Source organism: Elephantulus edwardii, unplaced genomic scaffold, assembly GCF_000299155.1.
Source record: "Elephantulus edwardii isolate Elephantulus edwardi_28Jun2011 unplaced genomic scaffold, EleEdw1.0 scaffold00214, whole genome shotgun sequence".
Classification (NCBI taxonomy): Eukaryota; Metazoa; Chordata; class Mammalia; order Macroscelidea; family Macroscelididae; genus Elephantulus; species Elephantulus edwardii.
This window is the reverse complement of record NW_006399964.1, coordinates 4,493,612-4,513,505: the sequence shown is the minus strand read 5'-3', so window position 1 is coordinate 4,513,505 and position 19,894 is coordinate 4,493,612. Positions and strand designations below refer to the sequence as shown.

General features: G+C 45.5%; 1 protein-coding gene across 2 annotated transcripts in view; it reads right to left on the bottom strand.

Annotated features, from left to right (window-relative positions):
* LIN9 (lin-9 homolog (C. elegans)) overlaps nucleotides 1–7,040 on the bottom strand; it is a 70,657-nt gene extending 63,617 nt beyond the window's left edge. For both annotated transcript variants that reach the window (XM_006897751.1, XM_006897752.1), the window contains exon 1: nucleotides 6,962–7,040. In XM_006897751.1, the coding sequence (XP_006897813.1) occupies nucleotides 6,962–7,040 (79 nt within the window). The remainder of the gene's footprint in view (nucleotides 1–6,961) is intronic.
* Between the last annotated feature and the right edge of the window lie 12,854 nt (nucleotides 7,041–19,894).

Genomic DNA, 19,894 nt, shown 5'->3' with positions numbered 1-19,894 from the left:
TGGAGGGATTGGAACTTTCATACAGTGCTAGTAGGAATGTAAAATAGTGCAACCATTACAGAAAGCAGTTTTATGCGTCCTTAAAAATTTGAGACTAGAAACACTTGATCCAGCAATCCCACTGTTGTTATGTTCTGTCAAGTTAGAACTGACCAATAATTGACGCTCCAGCAGCTTTTCAGAAACAGTAAATTGCATGGGAGGAGATCCCTGCACTGAAAAGTCATTCAACCAACAGAGTACAACACCCGAGACAGTGAGCTGTAACAAAGCAGAAAGCAAGACAGACGAAACAGACGGTCCAAGTGACAGAGCAAGGAGACAGCTTGGGTTCCTGGACCATCATCAGTGGGAATGCTGGGTGCCTTTGGAGCAAACTTACTGACTAGGGGGGAAACCTGGTGGCCATTTCTCAGGAAGCTCAATTTGCCAATGCATGAAGGCAGTCAAGCGTCTTCAGGCCTGGGCTAATGGGAAGTTAGGGACCATCAGTACACTGAAGTGGCAGAGCTGAAAGAGCTCTCTGAAACTTCTCCAAACGGGGCAGAGGCTGGCCTGGAACTGAGGGCAGAGAAGAGGAGAGAGCTTGCTGACTAGCCTTACAAGGACAGACAAGAGCGGCCTGCCCGTGGGCACACTGAGGAGAGTCTGTCCTGACTGATGATGCTCCTGATCCAGACTGCAACTTACTACACAGGAGAGAGCAGGGTTCAAGTCAGTTGTTCACAAGCTCGTACTTGATATGGAGGCACATACTTGACTTGTTCAAGTTGTACTTGACTTGAAGGCACCTAACAACGAAAACATTAATCTCCACAGGAAGCTCTAGTGGCCTAGGGGTAAGGAGCTGTACTGTCAACCCAAAGGCACACAGATCAAATCCACCAATGGGTCTGCAGGAGAAAGACAGGCAGCCTCCTCCTGTGCAACTTGCAACCTCTGAAAACCCACTGGAGGGTCAGCTATGAATTGGTGCTGACTAGATGGCACACAATAACAACATAAGCCCCAGAACTGTGAATATAATCTGAGGCAGAAGTTAAAGACGTGTGAAATGTCTATTAGAAATGACTGCTCTTCCCCTCATCACTCTTATTGTCTTTGAGTTTTGTGATTCATAATTCTCTGCAATGCTCCATGGAAATAGCAACCTGTCAAGGAAATAGCGCATACAGTAGTGAAGGCTAGCAAGTACCAAATCTGCAGATCCAGCATTAGTCTGATGGGTTTGGCTGACCCATGTGATCACAGGGCTGATGAACGACCGACGGCCTCACAAGGTGGCAGCAGATTGGCTCACAACGCAGCGGCGCTTGGATCTTGAGGTGGCAGTACCAAATCAGGACAGACGGTCAGCTGTCAGTTCAAGTTTCCAAATGCACAGCAAAAAACCTCCCTAGGATGTTTCTATTGTCTTTAGAGCACATCCCCAAGGGAACTACATGTAGGGACATCTCATTGAGGATTTTCCTCTTTGCTGTTGACCTCTCACCTTTCGAAGCATGATGCCCCTCTCCAAAGATGAGCCTCTCCCGACAACATGCCCAAAGTATGTGAGATGAGGCTTTGCCATCTTGCTGCACTTGCTCCAAGACATATTTGTTTGTTCTTTTGGCAGTTGATAGGATACAAAGAACTTTTCTCTAATGCTACAGTTCAAAGTGTCAATTCTTCTTCTATCATCCTTATTCACTATCCAGCACTGAGATGCTGGAAAACCATAGCTTGAATCAGGCACACCTTAGTCTTCAAACTGGTATCATGAACCTCAATAATTTGAAGCAGTCAATGGCAAAGGATCTGCCCAATGTAATACATCTCTTTTTTTTTAATTTTATTATTTTGTGTGCGTGTATCGTCAAATCGGATCTGACTGGTACAGGAGGAGATTGTCCCTCCTTTTCCAGCAGAGCATCTGGTGGATTTGAACTGCGTGCCTCCCAACGACTAGCACCAAGGGTGTAGAGACTGCGGATCCAAGTAAGATGAAATTGTTAACAATTTCGATCTTTTGTCCATCTATCACAATGCTGCTTACTGGTACAGTGATGAGGATTTTTGTCTTCTCAGTGATGAAATGCAATTTATAGTGAAGTCTTTGATCTTCTGCAGCAAGTGTTTCAAGACCTCATTTTCAGCAAACAAGGTTGTGTTATCCGCGTAACATAGGTTGTTGATGAATCTTCTCTCTGATCCTGATGCCACATCCTTCTTCAGAGTCCAGATTCTCAAATGATTTGCTTAGTATACAGACTGAACAGGGATGTTGTTGTTCTTGTTTTATACCAAAGAGTCAGAATTGACCCATAGCTGACCCTCTAGGGGGTTTCAGAGGCAGTTAACTGCACAGGAGGAGACTGCCCATCTTTCTCCTGCGGAAGAGCTGGTGATCTCAAACTGTGTGCCTTCGGGATTGCAGCACAGCCTCTTGCCACTAGGCCACGAGAGCTTCCTTTGAATAGGTATAGAGAAAGGATACCCCGACACACACCTTTCCTTAGTTTAAACCATACAGTGTTCCCTTGCTCTGTTCAGACAAAAGCTTCTTGGTCTAGGTATAATTAAGTGTTTTGGGATTCCCATTCTTCTCAGTGTAAGCCATAGTTTGCTGTAATACACAGTGAAAGGCCTTTGCATTGTCAATAAAACACAAATGGACATTCTTCAGGTATTCTCCGCTTCCAGTCAGTAACCATCTGACATCTGCAATAGCCCTGGTGCCATGGCCTCGTCCAAAACTAGCTTGGACTTCTGGCAGTTCCCTGTCAATGGGTTGTTCTAGCCGTGATTATTTTTATAATCTTCAGCAGTATTTTGCATGCATGTGATATGAGAGTTCCCTTCCTCCATCTCTGGGGTCTCCGGCAACATGTCTAAAGAAGGCAGAGTCTCCTCCCTCTGCCTCTGAGATCTTCCGCAAAGAAGAGTTAATGAACAGAGGAAATGGAAATCTCGGAGATCCAACATGGGGCAAAGGAACAGCATGAAGATAGTATGAGATGACAAAAGTAGAGCAGGTTCACAACACAAAGAGCCTTTTGGCTACTAAATCGTTATAAGCAGAAAGAAGACATTTTTGGAAGACTGTCTTGCATGAGCGATGAGGTGGATTCAAGGGAGGGTGAAGCAATTAGACAAAAGCTCTGGCAGCACTGTTCACAAGGTCAGCAGTTTGAGTCCAGCAGCCACTCCACTTTCTAGCTATGGAAACCCTATGTGGCAGTAGTATTCTCTCCCAAGTCAAAAACCACTGAAAAGTCACTCTGTCTGGGAGCAGAATCGTGAGACACAAGAGAAAGTAAACCCAAACTTAATGCCACTGAGTCTATTTTGACTCCTGGAGACTCTCCAGCAAGTTTCCAAGACTGTCAATCTTAACAAGAGGAGAACCCATCGAGAAGGTGGCGGTTCTGGATCACTGACCTTTGGTGGTAAACAGCCCAGCATGCAGCACACTACGTCACCGGTCTCCTTGAGGTATCTTAGAGGGGACAGAATATAGGCAAGGGGTATTAAAGAAGAGAGTCCAAACGTAAGAGCTGGGCTGAAGACAGCCTCAGCTGCCTTCTCCTAAAAATCCAAACTTTTTAAAGAGTTCTTACCTCAACCAAAATGAATTAAATAAACAAATGGATGTCAAGTATTTTGCACAACACATGGTGCATGTTATTGTTATTAGCTGCGTGCAAGTCAGCTCCAATGCACAGCAACCCTACGCATGGAGAGCGACACCCTGTACACTCCCTACACCCTTCTCAGGGGCTCGTCTGTGCCTAAGCACATTGCTGCAACCACTGCATCCACCTATCTCGTCAAAAGTCTTCTCCTTCAGTGACACTCCACTTTCCCCTTGTTATCCACTTGTTATCCCTCCTGATAACAAGATCATAGGATGAGAGATGAAATATCACCATCCTCGCTCACCTCTAAGGAGCCCAGGAGCTGCACTCCAGATTGTTGATTCTTCTGGCTGTCCATGGTATGTATGTCCAATACCATTTGCTAACACCACCATTCAAAGGCACCAATTCTTCAATTTTCCTTATTTCCTTATGTCCGACTTTCACATGTATATGAAGCAAGTGAAAATTCTCTGGCTTGGGTTGGGTGCATCTTAGTCTATAAAGTGACTTCCTTGATCTTTTTTTTTTTAATTTTCAAAAAAAAGTTCTTTATTTATACAATAAATGAGAATTTTCTCAATTCTTGATCTTTAAAGAGGTACTGAGTAGCAGATCTGCCCACTGAAAAAGTACTAAAAACCGGTAGCTTTACTTTTGATAATATTTTACTGGCTATTAGTTTGGCACAATCTCCTATATAATGTATCAAACTGAAATCCCTTTTTTTCTTTTTTCAAGACACTAGCCCAGTTTCATCAGTAATGGCTTTCCATATAAATGAAGCATATATGTATACTTGATTTGTGGCACAATACTTTCAACAAGATATACACCCCACACACACACAATGTATCCAAGATACAAAGAAATAAGAATAAATGATACAGTTTGAAAGCAGAGCTGTGCTTTGAACCTACACATTGGCTCCAATAATGGGCTCAAGCACAGAAATAAATGTGAAGACGGGACAGGATCAGGCAGTGTTTCGGTCTATGGTATGGAGGGTGGATAAACAAAGGAGCCAAGGTGCTTAACAGCCCCTGACATGACTCTCAAGTCCTACAAAGCATCATAGTGCTCACCAGTCCTCAGTAAATGCTGGAGGAGGATGAAACAAAATATTGCAAATGTGAAAGATACTTAAAACATCTCTTATTCAACAGAGAGACACTGCAATAATAATTTTAAAAGAACAACTTCTGGGGAGCTCTGGTGGCCTAGTGGCAAAAAGCTGCACTGCAATCCCGGAGATATGTGGTTCAAATCCATCAGATGCTCTGCCGGAGAAGGAGGTGCAATCTCCTCCTGTATCAGTCAGATCCAATTTGATGGTATACACACATACACAATAATAAAATTAAAAAAATTAAAAAACCCCAAAACTTCTAAAAGGCAATGAGACATCTTTATAAAGAGAAGAAGGAGGAAAACTAAACTTTTCAGATAAATGTGTCATGTTTAGGGAGCTCTGGTGGCCAAGTGGTAAGAGTCACACTACAACCTAAAGGTACATGGTTCAAATCCACCAGCTGCTTCATGGGCGAAAGATGGCCAATCTCCTCCTATGTTATTTACTGCCTCTGAAAACGAGCTGGAGGATCAGCTACGTGTCAGTTCCAATTTGATGGTACACAACAACAATAACACACCTTGCTCAGCCTGCCCATTCTTACTGACAGCATTCTAAGTCTCAATGAACTGTATTCTCCAAAGGAGACAACAAAACTCATGTACACCAGCAAGTCCTCAAGTCAAAACCAACTCACAGCTGACCCTCCAACGGGTTTTCAGAGGCGATGGCCCCTTTCTCCCATGAAGCAGCTGGTGGATTGGAACCATGTTCCTCTGGGTGACAGTGCAGTTCCTTACCACTGAGTCACCAAAGCGTAAATTAAATTTAAAATTCAGCTCCTCAGTCACTCATTTCAGATGCTCCATACCCACAATAGGGAGCTCTGGTAGCCTTGCTGTAAAAATCTGCACTGCAATCCCAAAGCAAATGGTTCTAATCCACTGGCTGCTCCTGAGGAAACAGATGGGCAGCTTCCTGTATGACTTACGGCTTCTGAAAACCTGCTGGAGTGCTACGGGTGTGTTCCTACTCGATGGCACACAACATACCCGCAACAGCACATTTCCTTCGCAAAGAAAGTTCTATTGTAATTTACTGAGGGTCCCACTAATTAAAAACCACTCAAAAATACAACTTTCACCACTTAACTTGAACTTTTCATTTCATTCATAATACATTAAGGATGTGCCTACACACCAGATCCCCCAAAACAACTCCCCAGAACTGGCTGCATATAGGTCTCACCGCCAAAGTGCATCTGCCTTCTGCCAAATAACTTTTCGGTCATAATCTAATTCTCACAACCATACACATACACTGACTGAGAGAGTGGGCTCAGGATCTTTTTTGTAATTAGCTAAACAAAATAATAGCCTTTGATATCACGTATGCAATATTTTTCTCCCCCCGGCCATATATACAATTTTTAAGTAGAAATCCCAAGTCCCATTGTGCTTGAACTGTGGAGCCAGTGCTTCTACTTAGTAAACACAAGTGAACACCTATGGGGCCAAGATCGCGTTGATGGCCCAGTGAGTGACTACAATCAATGAGCAAAGCGCAGGGGCAGGTGTCAGAGGGGAAGGACCAACTTACATGCATGTTGTGCTGGTCACATCCATGTGCACAGGGGGCTGTCATGACCTTAAAGACACTCACAGAAGCAAAGGTGCGGAGGAGGAGGGCCCCCTGGCCACCCGCGCATCCCACAGCGCCGTCCCTGGAAGGGTCCACTGCCACCTGTGGTCCCGGGGGAAGGGGCCCGTGCCCTGACACGGAAACACTTCTGCTGGTGGACACAGCGCTGGGGACAGGGCACAGTGAGGATCGCAAACGTCCAGAGAGGCAGGACAAGGGCTACCAGCCGAGGCTGCACCGCCCCCCCCGCCCGGCCCAAGCCCTCCGGGCCCCGGGACGGCCAAGTTACATAACCGGCCGGGCGCCCCCGTGCCGGCGGCCAGGGCGGCCACGCGTCCCCGTCCGCAGCCGAGGCCCCCGGCTCCCGCCTGCGCCCCACACGGGCCGCGCTCCCGAGCGCTCGGTTTCCGGTTGTGGCGCTCACACCACCCCAGAAACCAACACACAAGACACCATAACAAAGGCGGCGGCGCGGCGGCAAACAGCAAAGTGGAAGGACGAGGAGGACGCGGCGGCGCTGGCAGCGAGTCCCCGCGCGGGGCGGAGGCCACGACCGCCTGTCCCGCTGCGGGCAGCTCCCGGGCGGCCGGCCGCAGCGGGGAAGGGAGTGCTCGGACGTGCTACTCACTCTCGTCAGGCAACTGGTCGAGCTCCGCCATCTTGAACGAGCCGCGCCGCTTTTTCAAAGGCTGCCCGCCGCGGTGCATTGTGGGGCGGAGACGGGCTTTGCGAGGGAGGTTCGAATGCGGAGGTCGCTGCCAGTCGCGCTGCCCGCCGCCGGCCGAGGGACTCAGCTCCGAGGGGTTCTGCTCCCCAGGCGCTGGACTGGGATGCAGGGTGTGGACGAGGGGTCAGCTCCGAGGGGGCCAGCTCCGAGGGGTTGGGCTCCCCAGGCGCGGCGCGGGGCTGGGGTGCAGGGTGCGGACGAGGGGGTCAGCTGCAAGGGGGTTGGCTCTGAGGGGTTGGGCTCCCCAAGCGCGGCCCGGGGCTGGGGTGCAAGGTCTGGCCGAGGAGGTCAGCTGCGACGGCGTCGGCTCCCCAAGCGTAGCTCGGGACGGGGGTGCGGCCAAGGGGGCCAGCTCCGACGGGGTCGGTTCCTCAATCGCGGGCCGGGGCGGGGGTGCGGCGCGCGCGCTCGGGTCGGGGTGTGGCGGAGGGGTTGGCTCCCCGAGCGCGGGCGTGGGTGTGGGGTGCGGCCTGGGGAGGTGTGCGGCGGAGGGGGTCGGCTCCGCAGGGGTCGCTTCCTCCATCGCGGACCGGGGCGGGAGTGCGGAGTCTGGCCGCCGGGGGCGCCCTCGCCCTCCCCGCCCTCGTCCTGGACGTGGCCCGCGCGCCGCTGCTGTCCTGGCCCGGCGGCCGAGCGCTGGGAGCTCCGAGTCCCGCCCGGCCCTGGCTCCCCGGGGCGCGCGCCGCAGTCCCTTGTTCCGAAGGGAGAGGAAAAGAAGAGGGAAGGGAGGCCCAAGCGGGCTGACATGGAGGCGAAAAGAGGGACCTGGGCCGCCCGTCTGGGGAAACAAGTCTTACGTTCTTTCTGAGGCTCTTCACCTAATGGGGCTTTACTGGAATTGTGTATTTCACGATTCCTAAAAACACATTTCTGCTGCACTCTCATCCGAGGAGGGCGAGTGGTGGAAGACTGCAGTGTAGTCTCGAACCGTGTCCCTGCTACCGCTCTGCCATCTGGGGATTCCCCCTCCCAAGTGTTGCAACCGGAGCCACGCGGAGCTTGGGAGACAAGCCTCCAGGTGTCTCACGAAGCTAGTCGCTTAGGCTGTGCCCAGTTCTTTCTACCCTGGAATAATCCACCAATAACACGTTTCCTAAGAAAGCTAGCAATGACTCCACCAGAGGTGTTCCCTGATCTAAATGTTAGAGGGAACCTTGGATGAGAAGTTACCTGCTTTTGACAGAAGCCCAGAGAAAGATTTCCCAAGTCCTGGTCTGTAACCCTACCTAGTAATAAATAAGCCACCGATGCTTCGCCAAGCATTTGGGTCCAGGCGGGTGGGAGATCAGACAGGCAATTAATTATGCAGTGAAAACCCAGCATGAGTGAATTCCAGGAACTAGAATGTGGTAGAATGAGATGATGACAGAAGGATACCCAGAGGCCAGCCCACGCAGAGTGGGGTTTGAGAAGAGCCAGAGTCTTGGAGAAGTCACCAGTTGCGTGTCAGTGAGTCAGAGCTCATAGCTGCCCCTCCACAGCATTGGAGGATGTAGCAGCTGGTGAATTCGAACTGCACACTTAGGGATTGCGGTGCAGGTACTTACTACTAGGCCACCTGAGTTCCCTTTCACTTCTGTATTAGAACAAATTATGGGAAATGGGTTGGCAGAAGACGAGAGAGACCTGGAAACTAGCCAGAAGGAAACTTGTAGGGTCTGGCATTGTGGAGGACAGACACCCGCTTTTGGTGGCTAAGACGTTTCAGAAAGTTGAGGTTCAGTGTCAAATCAGTAAAGTTTCTTGGTTCTCCATGCTTCCGTTTTTTTAACCTGTGAAATGCAGATTGTTTAATCAAAATTATTATCAAATTATTTGATAGATGTAAAGCTCTTAAAATTCCTAGCATACATTTTTACTTAGCTGTTGCTACCATTAAGGCCAAATGTTGTTGGAGTTAAATGCCTTCAAGTTGAGTATGATTCAGTGATCTGGCTGCCTCTCCAGCAGGGTTTTAGAGGTAGTAAACCACCCTGGAGGAGATGGCCCTTCTTTCTCCCATGTGGCAACAGGTGGATTAGAACCGGGAGCCTCTTTACCACTAAGCAGCAGAGCTCCATGTCAGAGAGACAGAAATCAATCCACCTCTCAGGAAGTGTGGAGAAGAAAGGTGTAGGAGTGGATTGTATGTGACAAAGAGGGAATATCCTTCATGATGGCAATTTTCTGTCTTGGTACCTGGCTAGTTAGTGCTACCACTGAGGTTGGAGGCAGAGTGTGGAAGTGCCATTTTACAAAGCAGTCTTTCATAGCTAACTTCACTTCTCATGCCTTCTCCCCCCTCCTCTCCCCAGCTAGTTTTGTGTTTTATTGATGTCATCTCATGTATCAAATCTATATGTAAGATGATTTTTAAATTCAGTTGGGATACACTCCAAATAATATTTCAGTTCTTGTAGATTTGTTTCAATTTTTCATCATCCTCAGTTTGAACTTGTGAGTTATTGGTGATCTGTTCCACAATCAGCCCCTGACCTGGTTTTGACTGCTGATATTGAGCTTCTCTATTGACTCTTTCAACAGACATTGTCAGTCTGAACCCTGTTGTCTTTTAGGTGAGATCTGTGTGTACAGTTTTGGGCTTTATTATTTTTTTTTTAAAAAAAGGTTTTCACGGGGAATAACTTGATTTTTATATAAAATTCTATTATTTAGTCTCTAGCCTCATTTGTCACCAAGTCTGTATTTCCAACTACCAGTCCTTTGTTTCCAACTTTTGCATTACAATCACCAATTACTATGATGCATCTTTATTGCATTTCAGACTGCAAAAGTTGGTAGGAATTCTCAATTTCTTCATCTTTGACTTTAGAGGTTGGTGTGTATATTTTAATAATTGTTGTATTAACAGATCCTCTTTTTTTTTTTTTTTTAATTATGGTCATTACCCTATTACTAACATGATAGAACTTTAGGATAGCTGTTTTAAACATTCTTTTTTTATTATGAATACACCACCATTCTTCAGTTTGTCATTCTAGGCACAATAGATCATATAATTATCTGAGGGTGGCAAATTTCAATCCATCTCAACAATGGGTACCATGTCCATCTTTATGTGTTGTGTTTTACTTTTGACAGCTTCCAATTTCCTCCACATTGTCTGTTGCAACTATTTCTTTCTTTCTTTCTTTCTTTCTTTTTTTTTTTAGTATCTTGTAGTCTTCAATATGGATTGAAACTCAACATTAAGAAGACAAAAATTCTCACCATTGGGCCAACTGGCAGCACCAAAACAGATGGAGAAGAGTTTGAAGTTTTTAACAATTTCAGCTTGCCCAGATCCAGTCAACACTCTTGGCCCCAGCAGTCAAGAAATGAAAAAATATTGCCCTGGGGAAAGCTGTTGTTAGGGACCTCGCCAGAGTGCTAAAGAGCAATTATGTCACGCTAGAGACTAAGGTGCACCTGATTCAGGCCATGGTCTTCGCAATTACTTGCTGTGCATCAGATAACTGGACAATGACTAAGGATAACAGAAGAAGAATTGATACCTTTGAGTTGTGGTGCTGAAGAAGAGTACTAAATACACCATGGACTACTAAGAGAACAAAGAGATCTGTCCTGGAGAGGGTGAAACCAGGCTGTTCCTAGGAAGCAAGGACTTTGAAGCTCTCTCTCACATAATTTGGGCATGTGGCCAGGAGGTACCAGTTCCTGGAGAAGGTCATTATGCTTCGAAGGGTGGAGGACAGCTCAAGAAATGAAGACTTTGGATGCTTTGATTGACACAGTAACTTAATGGGGGTAGGTATGTTGGAGACAGTGAGATTGGCTCAGAATAGAGCAGAGTTCAGAGCTATTATACCTAGGGTCACTATGAGTTGCAGGCGACTTGATGGCACATTACAACAATAACAATCTGAGGGGCTCTATCTTCTGGTACTGTATCTAACAATGTTCCTCTTATTAATAGGGGTTTTTAAAAAAATATTTTTATTGGCGAGCCCTGGTGGCCTGGTGGCAAGAAGCTGCACTGCAATCCCAAAGGTGCATTGTTCAAATCCACCAGATGCTCTGCTGAAAAAGGAACAATCATCTCCTGTACCAGTCAGATCTGATTTGACGGTACACACATAAATAATAATAATAATAAAAAAAATATTTTATTGGCTTTATTCATAGGGTTTTTGTTTTGGTTTTTTTTTGTGCATGTACTGTCAAATCAGATCTGACTGGTACAGGAGGAAATGGTCCCTCCTTCTCCGGCAGAGCATCTGGTGGGTTCGAACCGTGTTGCCACTAGGCCACCAGAGCCCCCCTATTCATAGGGTTTTTAAAGTCCTATTATTTCAGAAGTAGATGGCCAGTCCTGCTTCCTAGTCTGTCTTACTCTAAAAGCTCCACTGAACCATAGGTGACAATGACTAGGGATGATAGAAGGAAAATTGATTCCTTTGGGCTGTGGTGTTGGAGTATTGAATATACATGCCATGGACTAAGAAAACGAACAGGTTCATCCTGGAGAGGGTTAAACCAGGTTGCTCCTTGGAGGCAGGGATCTGAAGCTTTGCCATACTTTGAACATGCTGCAAGGAGGGACCAGTCCTTGGAGACAGGATGTCATGCTTGGTGGAGGAACAGTGCAGGAGAGGAAGATCCTCGATGAGGTGGATTGATTCAGTGACTGGGGTAATGGGGATAGGTGTGTTGGAGACAGTGAGATTGGCACAGGACAGAGCAGGTTTTAGGACTGCTATAGGGTCGCTATGGTGTCTCTCTGGAGACTAAGGTGCATCTGATACAGGCTATGGTCTTCGCAGTCACTTGTTATGCATCAGAGAGTTGGACAATGACCAAGGAGGATAGAAGGAGAATTGATGCCTTTGAGCTGTGGTGCTGGAGAATAGTATTGAGAATACCATGGACTGCTAGGAAAACAAACAGATTTGTCCTGGAAAGGGTTAAACCGGGTGGCTCCTTGGAGGCAAGGATTCTGAGGCTCCGTCTGACATACTTTGGACATGTTGTGAGGAGAGACCAGTCCTTGGAGAGGGACATCATGCTTGGGAGGGTGGAGGGACAGCACAGGAGAGGAAGGCCCTCTATGAGGTGGATTGATTCAGTGACTGGGATAATTGGGATGGGAGTGTCAGAGACAGTGCAATTGGCACAGGACAGAGCGGAGTTTAACAACAACAACAACAGGGTCGCTATGAGTCACAGGTGACTTGACGGCACATAACAACTATACAGCAACATTTTAAAATGAAATTGAGACACGGTTTACCTACAGTAAACGGTTTCCAGTTAAAGTGTGAAATTCAATAAATTTTACTGTAAAATTAAGGTATACAGCATTTCTATCTCCAAGCAACTTATTAAGAAAAAGGCTCCATAAAAGGATAATAATTTTTTTTCTCTGTACAAATTACTGACACATTTGTTGATTGGTTACTGACCTTGAGTCAAGGTTAGTGGGGTAGTACTTTGTCAGCTCACTCGTGTTTTGGATTTGTATGGAGGAAGCACTGAAAGGCATGTCTAGAACCACCAGCTGTGTGAAATGGGCAAGTCGCTTGGCCTTGCTGAGCTTCACTTTCTCAATAAGCATACAGGTAGCTGGCATTGTGGTGAGCTCAAATACCTCAGAATGAAACATTGGCTGGTCTTGTTTTGTCCTTACAAGTGCTGGCATGTTCAAGTCCATTGCTATGGCTATTGTGCTGAATGTCTCCCTTATCCTAGTCAACTGTCAGCTTTACTGACTATGCTGTTCTCCAGTGATCTTACTGATTATATATCCACAGTAAGCACATTTAGTGTTTTGGTGTGACCTGTAAGATTTTCATAGGCTAATTTTCACTCACCTCATGGTTTGTGTGTTGCTGTGATGCTGGAATACATGCTATCTATATTTAAAATCCTAGCAGGGTCCCCCCAGGGTGAACTAGTTTCAGTGGGGCTTCTGACTACAACTTGGGAGACAGGCCTGGAAATGTTACTTCTGGAACTTAGCCAAAGAAAACCCTACAGATCTCATGTGTATACTATGGCTAAGAATGGTGTCTTCTTGTTAAGTGGCATCAAGTCATAGATGACTCAGCGACCCTATGAACGAAAGGCCTGAGCACTGTCCATAGAGTTTTTAGAGGCAAGCCATTTTGGAAGTGGATGCCACTCCTGCTTCCAAGCTTGTTTTAGTCGGGAAGTTCCACCAAACACTGTCCACCATGGGTAACCATTATCAGATCTGACACATCAGTTTCACAGTGTTTAGCATCACAGCAACGAGTTACCTCTGTACAGCAATGCACAGACCAGTGCTATACCACGTAGAAGAATGTTTGACAAAAAACAATTTAAACCAGGCCTGAGGGCCCTAATGGGTTTTTCAATAGAAGACCTTACCACAATCACCTCCCTTCCCTTAGCAAATCAGCATTCCACCCCACAGCTCACTAAATCCAGCCAACAGCTTCTGTAGATCCAGCTACTGTAGATGATTTTCAAACCGGTCTCCAGTTCCATATGGCTAATAATAAACATGTTTAATGCAATCCCAACACAGATACCAAATTAATTTCTCAAAGAGAAAAGGCCATAGGTAAGTTTATTTGGAAAGGAAAGAGACCTTGAATAAGCAAAAAACTTTTGGGGAAAAAAAAACAACAATGAAATGGGAGGCCTATCACTCCCTGATCAAAACTTACACAGTGGTACTAAACAAAACAGCATGGTACTGCTACAATGACAGGCACATAAGCAAATGGAACAGAATCCAGAAATGGACCCAAAAACCTATGGCCACTGATATACAACAAGGAAACAAAACCTATCAAATGGGGAAATGACAACCTCTTCAATAAATGGCGCTGGCAAAACTGGACTGCTACTGCAGAAAGTTGAAAGAGGAGCCACATCTCACACCATAAACAAAAATCACCTCAAGGTGGATCAGAGACCTGTGAGTAAAGCCCAAAACCATAAAGTTCCTAAGGGACAAACTGGGATCAAGCTTAGAACACCTATTATATGGTTTAAAGAGACTGCCAAATACAGCCAGAAATGTGCAACCAGGAGAGGATAAAATTGATGAATGGGGCCTCCTAAAGATTAAATCCTTGTATATGTGAAATGCTTTTCCCAACAGGTGAAAAGAAAAACATTGAATGGGAAAAAAACGTTTGGCAATACCATCTCAGACAAGGGTCTCATAACAAAAGTTTATAGAATCCTGCAGGGTTCCCATAAATAAAAGACTGACAATCCAATTACAAAATTGGCAAAAGACATGGAAAAACTTTTCACAGAGGAAGATATTAATGGATAGCCAATGGACACATGAAGAAATGCTCAAAATACCTGGCAATAAGAAAGATACCATCACACCCCAGTAGCCGTGGCAAAATTTAACAGGACAGCAAGTAATAAATGTTGGAGAGAATGTGGAGATAGGAACTCTTGTACATTGTTGGTAGGATTGTAAAATAGTGCAATCACTCTGGAAGACAGTGGCATTTCCTCAGAAAGCTGAACATGGACATTCCATATGACCCCCTATTCCACTGCTTGTAATATATCCTGAGAAAATAACAGGCACAAACGGAGACTTGTTCACCAATGTTCATATCAGTGTCATTCACCATTGCAAGAACATGAAAACAGCCCAAATATCCAACCACAATTGAATGACTTGAGAAACTGTGGTACATCCACACAATGGAATACTATGCAGCATGGAGGAACAAGGATTTTGAAAATCCCTATGTAACTTAGGAAAGCAGTATGCTGAATGAACAAACTCAGTCTCATAAGGAGAAATACTGCATAAGGTCATTATTATAGAAATAGACAGCTAGTAAAACATGTATGAGGACCCAAGGGAGGTAGTGTTAAGTGCAGAAGGGTGAGGATGAGCAGGGGAGTAATCATACGGTCATACAATTTGGTGGGTGGAGGCAGGGGGTGAAGGAAATGGGAAAGTTCTAGTGGGGAACTGGAAAGACAGGATAATAATGATGGGCATAGTTCAATGATTCTATAAAACAATGAATGGAAATGATTGTATGAAACAATGTGAATGAAGGATAGTGTGAAACACAATCTGAACTCTGTATGTAAGCAAACCAAACGATAATCAGTATCTGTACAGAAATTATAAAAAACTTAGGGAAAATACAATTTCCAAGTCACACAGGAGATGAAATATGTGGAATAAATCTAAACAGAGATAGAAAATCTACACAAAGATAACAAAATACTTGTACAAGAAACATAAAGGGCTGGTCATTTGGGAGAACGTACTACCTTCATGGAGGTGGCTGCTGCTGTTGTTAGGTGCTATCCAGTCTACTATGACTCACAGAGACCCTATGAACAATGGATCTGCACCTTGTCCTACCCTGCACCATCTTCACCATCCCTGATGTACCTGAGTCCCTTGTTCCAGTCACTGTATAAATCCACCTCTTTAAGGGTCTTCCTCTCTTGGGTTGATTGACCCTCCATAACATGCCCAAAGTATGTGAAACAAGTTTCACCATCCTTGCCTCTAGGAAGCACCCTGGTGCACTTTATCCAAGACTTATTTGTTCTTTTGCAAGTCCAGAGATAGATCATACTTTTCTCCAACACAACTCAAAAGCATCAATATTTTTTCTGCCATCCTTAGTCACTGTCCAACTTTCAGCTGTGTAAGAAGTAATGGAAACGATGATAGCTTGAATGAGGTGTACTTCAGTCTTTATACTGACAGGGTTGCTCTTCAGTACATTGGAGAGGTCCCTGAGCCATTTCCCCCAATGCAATAAGTGTTCTGATTTCCTGATTGCTGGACACAAGGGTGCTGACTGTGGATCCAAAAAGATGACGGTTCATCTTCCACCTAGTATATGAGGCCTTGAACTAAGAGTCCTGGCTCCTCCTACTGATAATCTCTTTTATTCTAAACTTCAGTGTGGAGAAATCAACTCACAAGACGTAGTCAGACTCCCAGCCACACAGGGCTAACACCCAACTCTTGAGGAGAATATGTCTGAAAGGTAGAGTCTTGATGTTTGGAGATGAGGAAAGAGATACCACACTGGATATGCCAGGCGTGCCAGCTGGCTCTCTAAATCCAACCTAAGCTGGGACCGTCGCTCTCATTTTCACATCAGTCTACTTCCTATGAAGTCAAAAGTATAAAGCAGTCTTGTTAACCAGAGGAACTTTCCTCTAGACCATGAAGTGCTGCAGGCCAAATGGCTCCCTTCTTCTCTCACTGTGACAAGCAGTAAGAGGGCCTGGGTTATCTAAGGCCCCGTGTGCCTGTTAAAAGGCTGAGAGAGGCAGGAACTGACCTCAGCACCTGCTTACCTGCTCATGTCCCCCCTGTCCTCTGGTTCAGTCATATTTCTGGAATTCATGTCAAGCGCTACACAGATCAGAACCCAATCCCTGCTGCTGGCTGTCAACCAAAGTCATACACTATTCAGCCCTAAATATCCAGCCTCATCCTAGGACCAGTACTACAGCCTTGAAATTAGTCCGACCATCTGCTGACACAGCAACTGGGCTATTCTGAACCCTTGCAGGCCTGCCTGGAAGTGAGGCTGGACCTGAGGGAGTGCTGGAGGACACACTTGCTTTGAAATCTAGATAGGTGATAGGGAGGGACTTGAAGCCATGCTGAAGTGGAGGCCACTGTTATGATGTTTCATAGGAGAGTGAACAGTGGTTTGTTGTTAGGTACCAACAAGTTGACTATGACTCAGTGACCCTATGAACCAGTTGGAACTCTATCCTGTATCCTCACAATCTTTGCCATGCTCACTGTTAGCCATCATGTCAATCCATCTTACTGAGGGTCTTCCTCTTTCACTGACATTCCACCTTTCCCAGTATGTGACACAAAATCTCATCATCCTTGTCTCTAAAAAGCACCTCGGTTGCATGTCCTCCAGGACATATCTGTTCTTTTGGCAGTCCATGGGATATCGAATATTCTTCTCCAACATAATCAAAGGCACCAACTTAAGATCTTTGAGTTCCTCCTTGGACAGCTGTTCAGACACTCCCTCCTAGAATGGGGTTAGTTTCTCTGTCCTGTTCTCTCGTCTCTCCTTCCTCACCTGGAACTTCCCATTGGACTCAAGATTCCAACAGAACCATTCTCTTGTTTCAGCATTGACAGCCATAATTTATCAAAAGTGCATCACACATCAGGTACTATATTAAGTACTTTAAAGGGACACAGGGTTTCAAAATGGCGCTGAGTGTCAGCTATGCAGGTTGGTTCTAATATATGGCTGGAAGAGACCCAACAGTGGCCAATCTGTTTACACAAGAGCCAATTCATCAGCAAGGAAGATGCTTAAAGACTACATTGATAGATGGTTCAAAGATGAACAATCTCAGGGGAGCTCTGGTGGCCTAGTGGCAATCTCCTGTACCAGTCAGATCTGATTTGATGGTACACACACACACAATTTAACAATCTCCTCCCATGCAATTTTACAGCCTCTGAAACCCAAAGGAAGGTCAGTTATGAGTGGGTTCCAAATCAACAGCACCTAACAGAAACATACAGTGAGAAAGCTCATGCTGATCCTGTAAGTCACAGACAAGAGGCATACTTGCCAATGCCTATGGGTGTTGCAGCCTCTTCTTCCATCTGGCGAGTGCGTAAGGGATGGGGATTGAGCAGTTCACTGCCGTCAGGTGTCTTCCATCTGGCGAGTGCATAAGGAAGCGATGGGGATGGAGTTGTTCACTGCTGTCAGGTGTGATGGCTTCCAGTGACCAGACACCCTGCTAGGTCCTCCGTGTCCTCCTTACCTCTGCTGCACTTGAGCTCACTATTACTATCACAGTGTCTCCTTGAGCATCTCCTTCGTTTCTGGGCCCTCTTGTTCTGGTGGCAAATGTTTCCAGGTTATCTGGAAAGTCAGTCCTTGTTCAGATCCACCAGCTGCTCTGCTAGAGAAAGATGGGAAGCTTCCTCTCACACATGTTGGAACTGACTCAATGGCAGTGGTCCTTCCTGACAACAGTCCTTGCCTTTAAGCCTCACCCTTGCTGCATGCCTGCCAAGACAGATTTGTTTCTCCTTTTGGCTGTTCTGTACTGTTGAGTTGGAATCGACTCCTAGCTGACCCTCCGGTGGGTTGTAAATCACACGAAGAAGGCTGTCCCATCTTTATCCTGCGAAGATGCTGGTGAATTTAAACCGCAAGCCTCTGGGATGGCAGCACAACTCATTCTTCAACACAATTCAAAGGCATCAATCCTTCTTCAGTCTTGCTTTTGCACTTCCACATGCATAGGAAGCAAGTAAAAATACTATAGCCTAGGCTAGGCATGTCGTCTCTGAACTCACATTGCTCTTTAACACTATAAAAAAGACCCCTAGGGAGCTCTGGTGGCCTAGTGGCAAAAAGCTGGGCCGCAATCCTGAAGGTGCATTGTTCAAATCCACCAGATGTTCCTGGTGGAGGAGGGCAATCTCCTCCTGTACCAGTCGGTACACAACAATAACAAGAGGCCCCTGGCAACAGGTTTACCCAGTGTCATTTCGTTTCTGCCATGGCTGCTTCCATGATGTCAACTGTGGATCCAAGTAAAATGAAATCCTTGGACTTTTCTATTTATCATGATATTGGCTATGGATCCAGCCAGCCACGAAGAGTTTTGTTTTCTTTATAGAGATGTAATCTATGCTGAAAGTTGTAATCTTTGGTCCTCAGTACGTCACATCTTCAATTTCAGTAAATAAAGCTGTGTCTTCTATATATCACATGATGCTGAGGAGTCTTCCTCCAATCCTTAGTACATACAATTTCCTGGATTACTCACTCAGCACACAGATGATATAGATTTGGTGAAGAAACACAACCCTGATGTGCACCTTAAAAAACAAAACACTATGAAGTAACAACTTGAACTCTTAAACACAACTGAGTATTCCGAATTCCCATCTTTTCAAAATTGTCCATAATTTATTATAATCCTTGCAGCTAAATGCCTTTGTATAATAAGTAAAAACGAAGTACACACTTTCCCTAGTGTTCTCTTTCAACCTAGATTCTCTAGTTCCCAGCTTCTGAATCTGGCTTGAATTTCCAGTAGTAACCTGTGGACAGCTAATCCAGAGTTTCTGAATAATCTTTAACAAGATTTTACTAGTTTCTTGTTCAGTAACTTACACATTGTTGGATCCCCTTCTTTTATAATGGGCGCAAATATGGATCTCATCAACTGGCCCCCACTTCTTTGAAAGTGAGCACACACATGGCTGCACATTGGTTGAATCACCTCATGTCAAATCCTCGGGCCTTCCTTTCAGTGCATCCTACACTAGGCCACCTTCTTCACTGTGGTTCTTGGCCATAGGGTACTTGAAGAAACAGTACAGTTCTCATCAATTCTTTTTGGTTCTTTTAATCTGTTGAGGAAAATAGAAATCCTAACAGTACATGGATCTCCATAAAACCAGCTCAATGTGTCAAAGAAAATTCCTGATAGCCAGTTCTGAGGTCCAAGGACAATGCTCTCTGTAGGATTTTAATGTTGAAAGAATAAACCATAAACTGTGATGTGGTTAGGTGCCACTGAATGACCAATCGGAACCCTGTCCTATCCTCATAATCTGACACACCATTGTATTAAAGGCCTTCTTTGGTGCTGACCCATCACACTTCCAAGCATGATGTCCTTCTTTAAGAAATGGTCTCTGCATGGATGAAGCTTCACCATCTTTGCTTCCAAGGGGAACTCTGGTGGCACTTTGTTCAGGACAGACTTGTTCTTTTGCCAGGGCAAGGGACAAACCCTACAACTCTAAGGGACTTATTCTTCTGTCATCCATAGTCACTATCCAACTTTTAGACACAGAGCAAATAAAAGTCCATG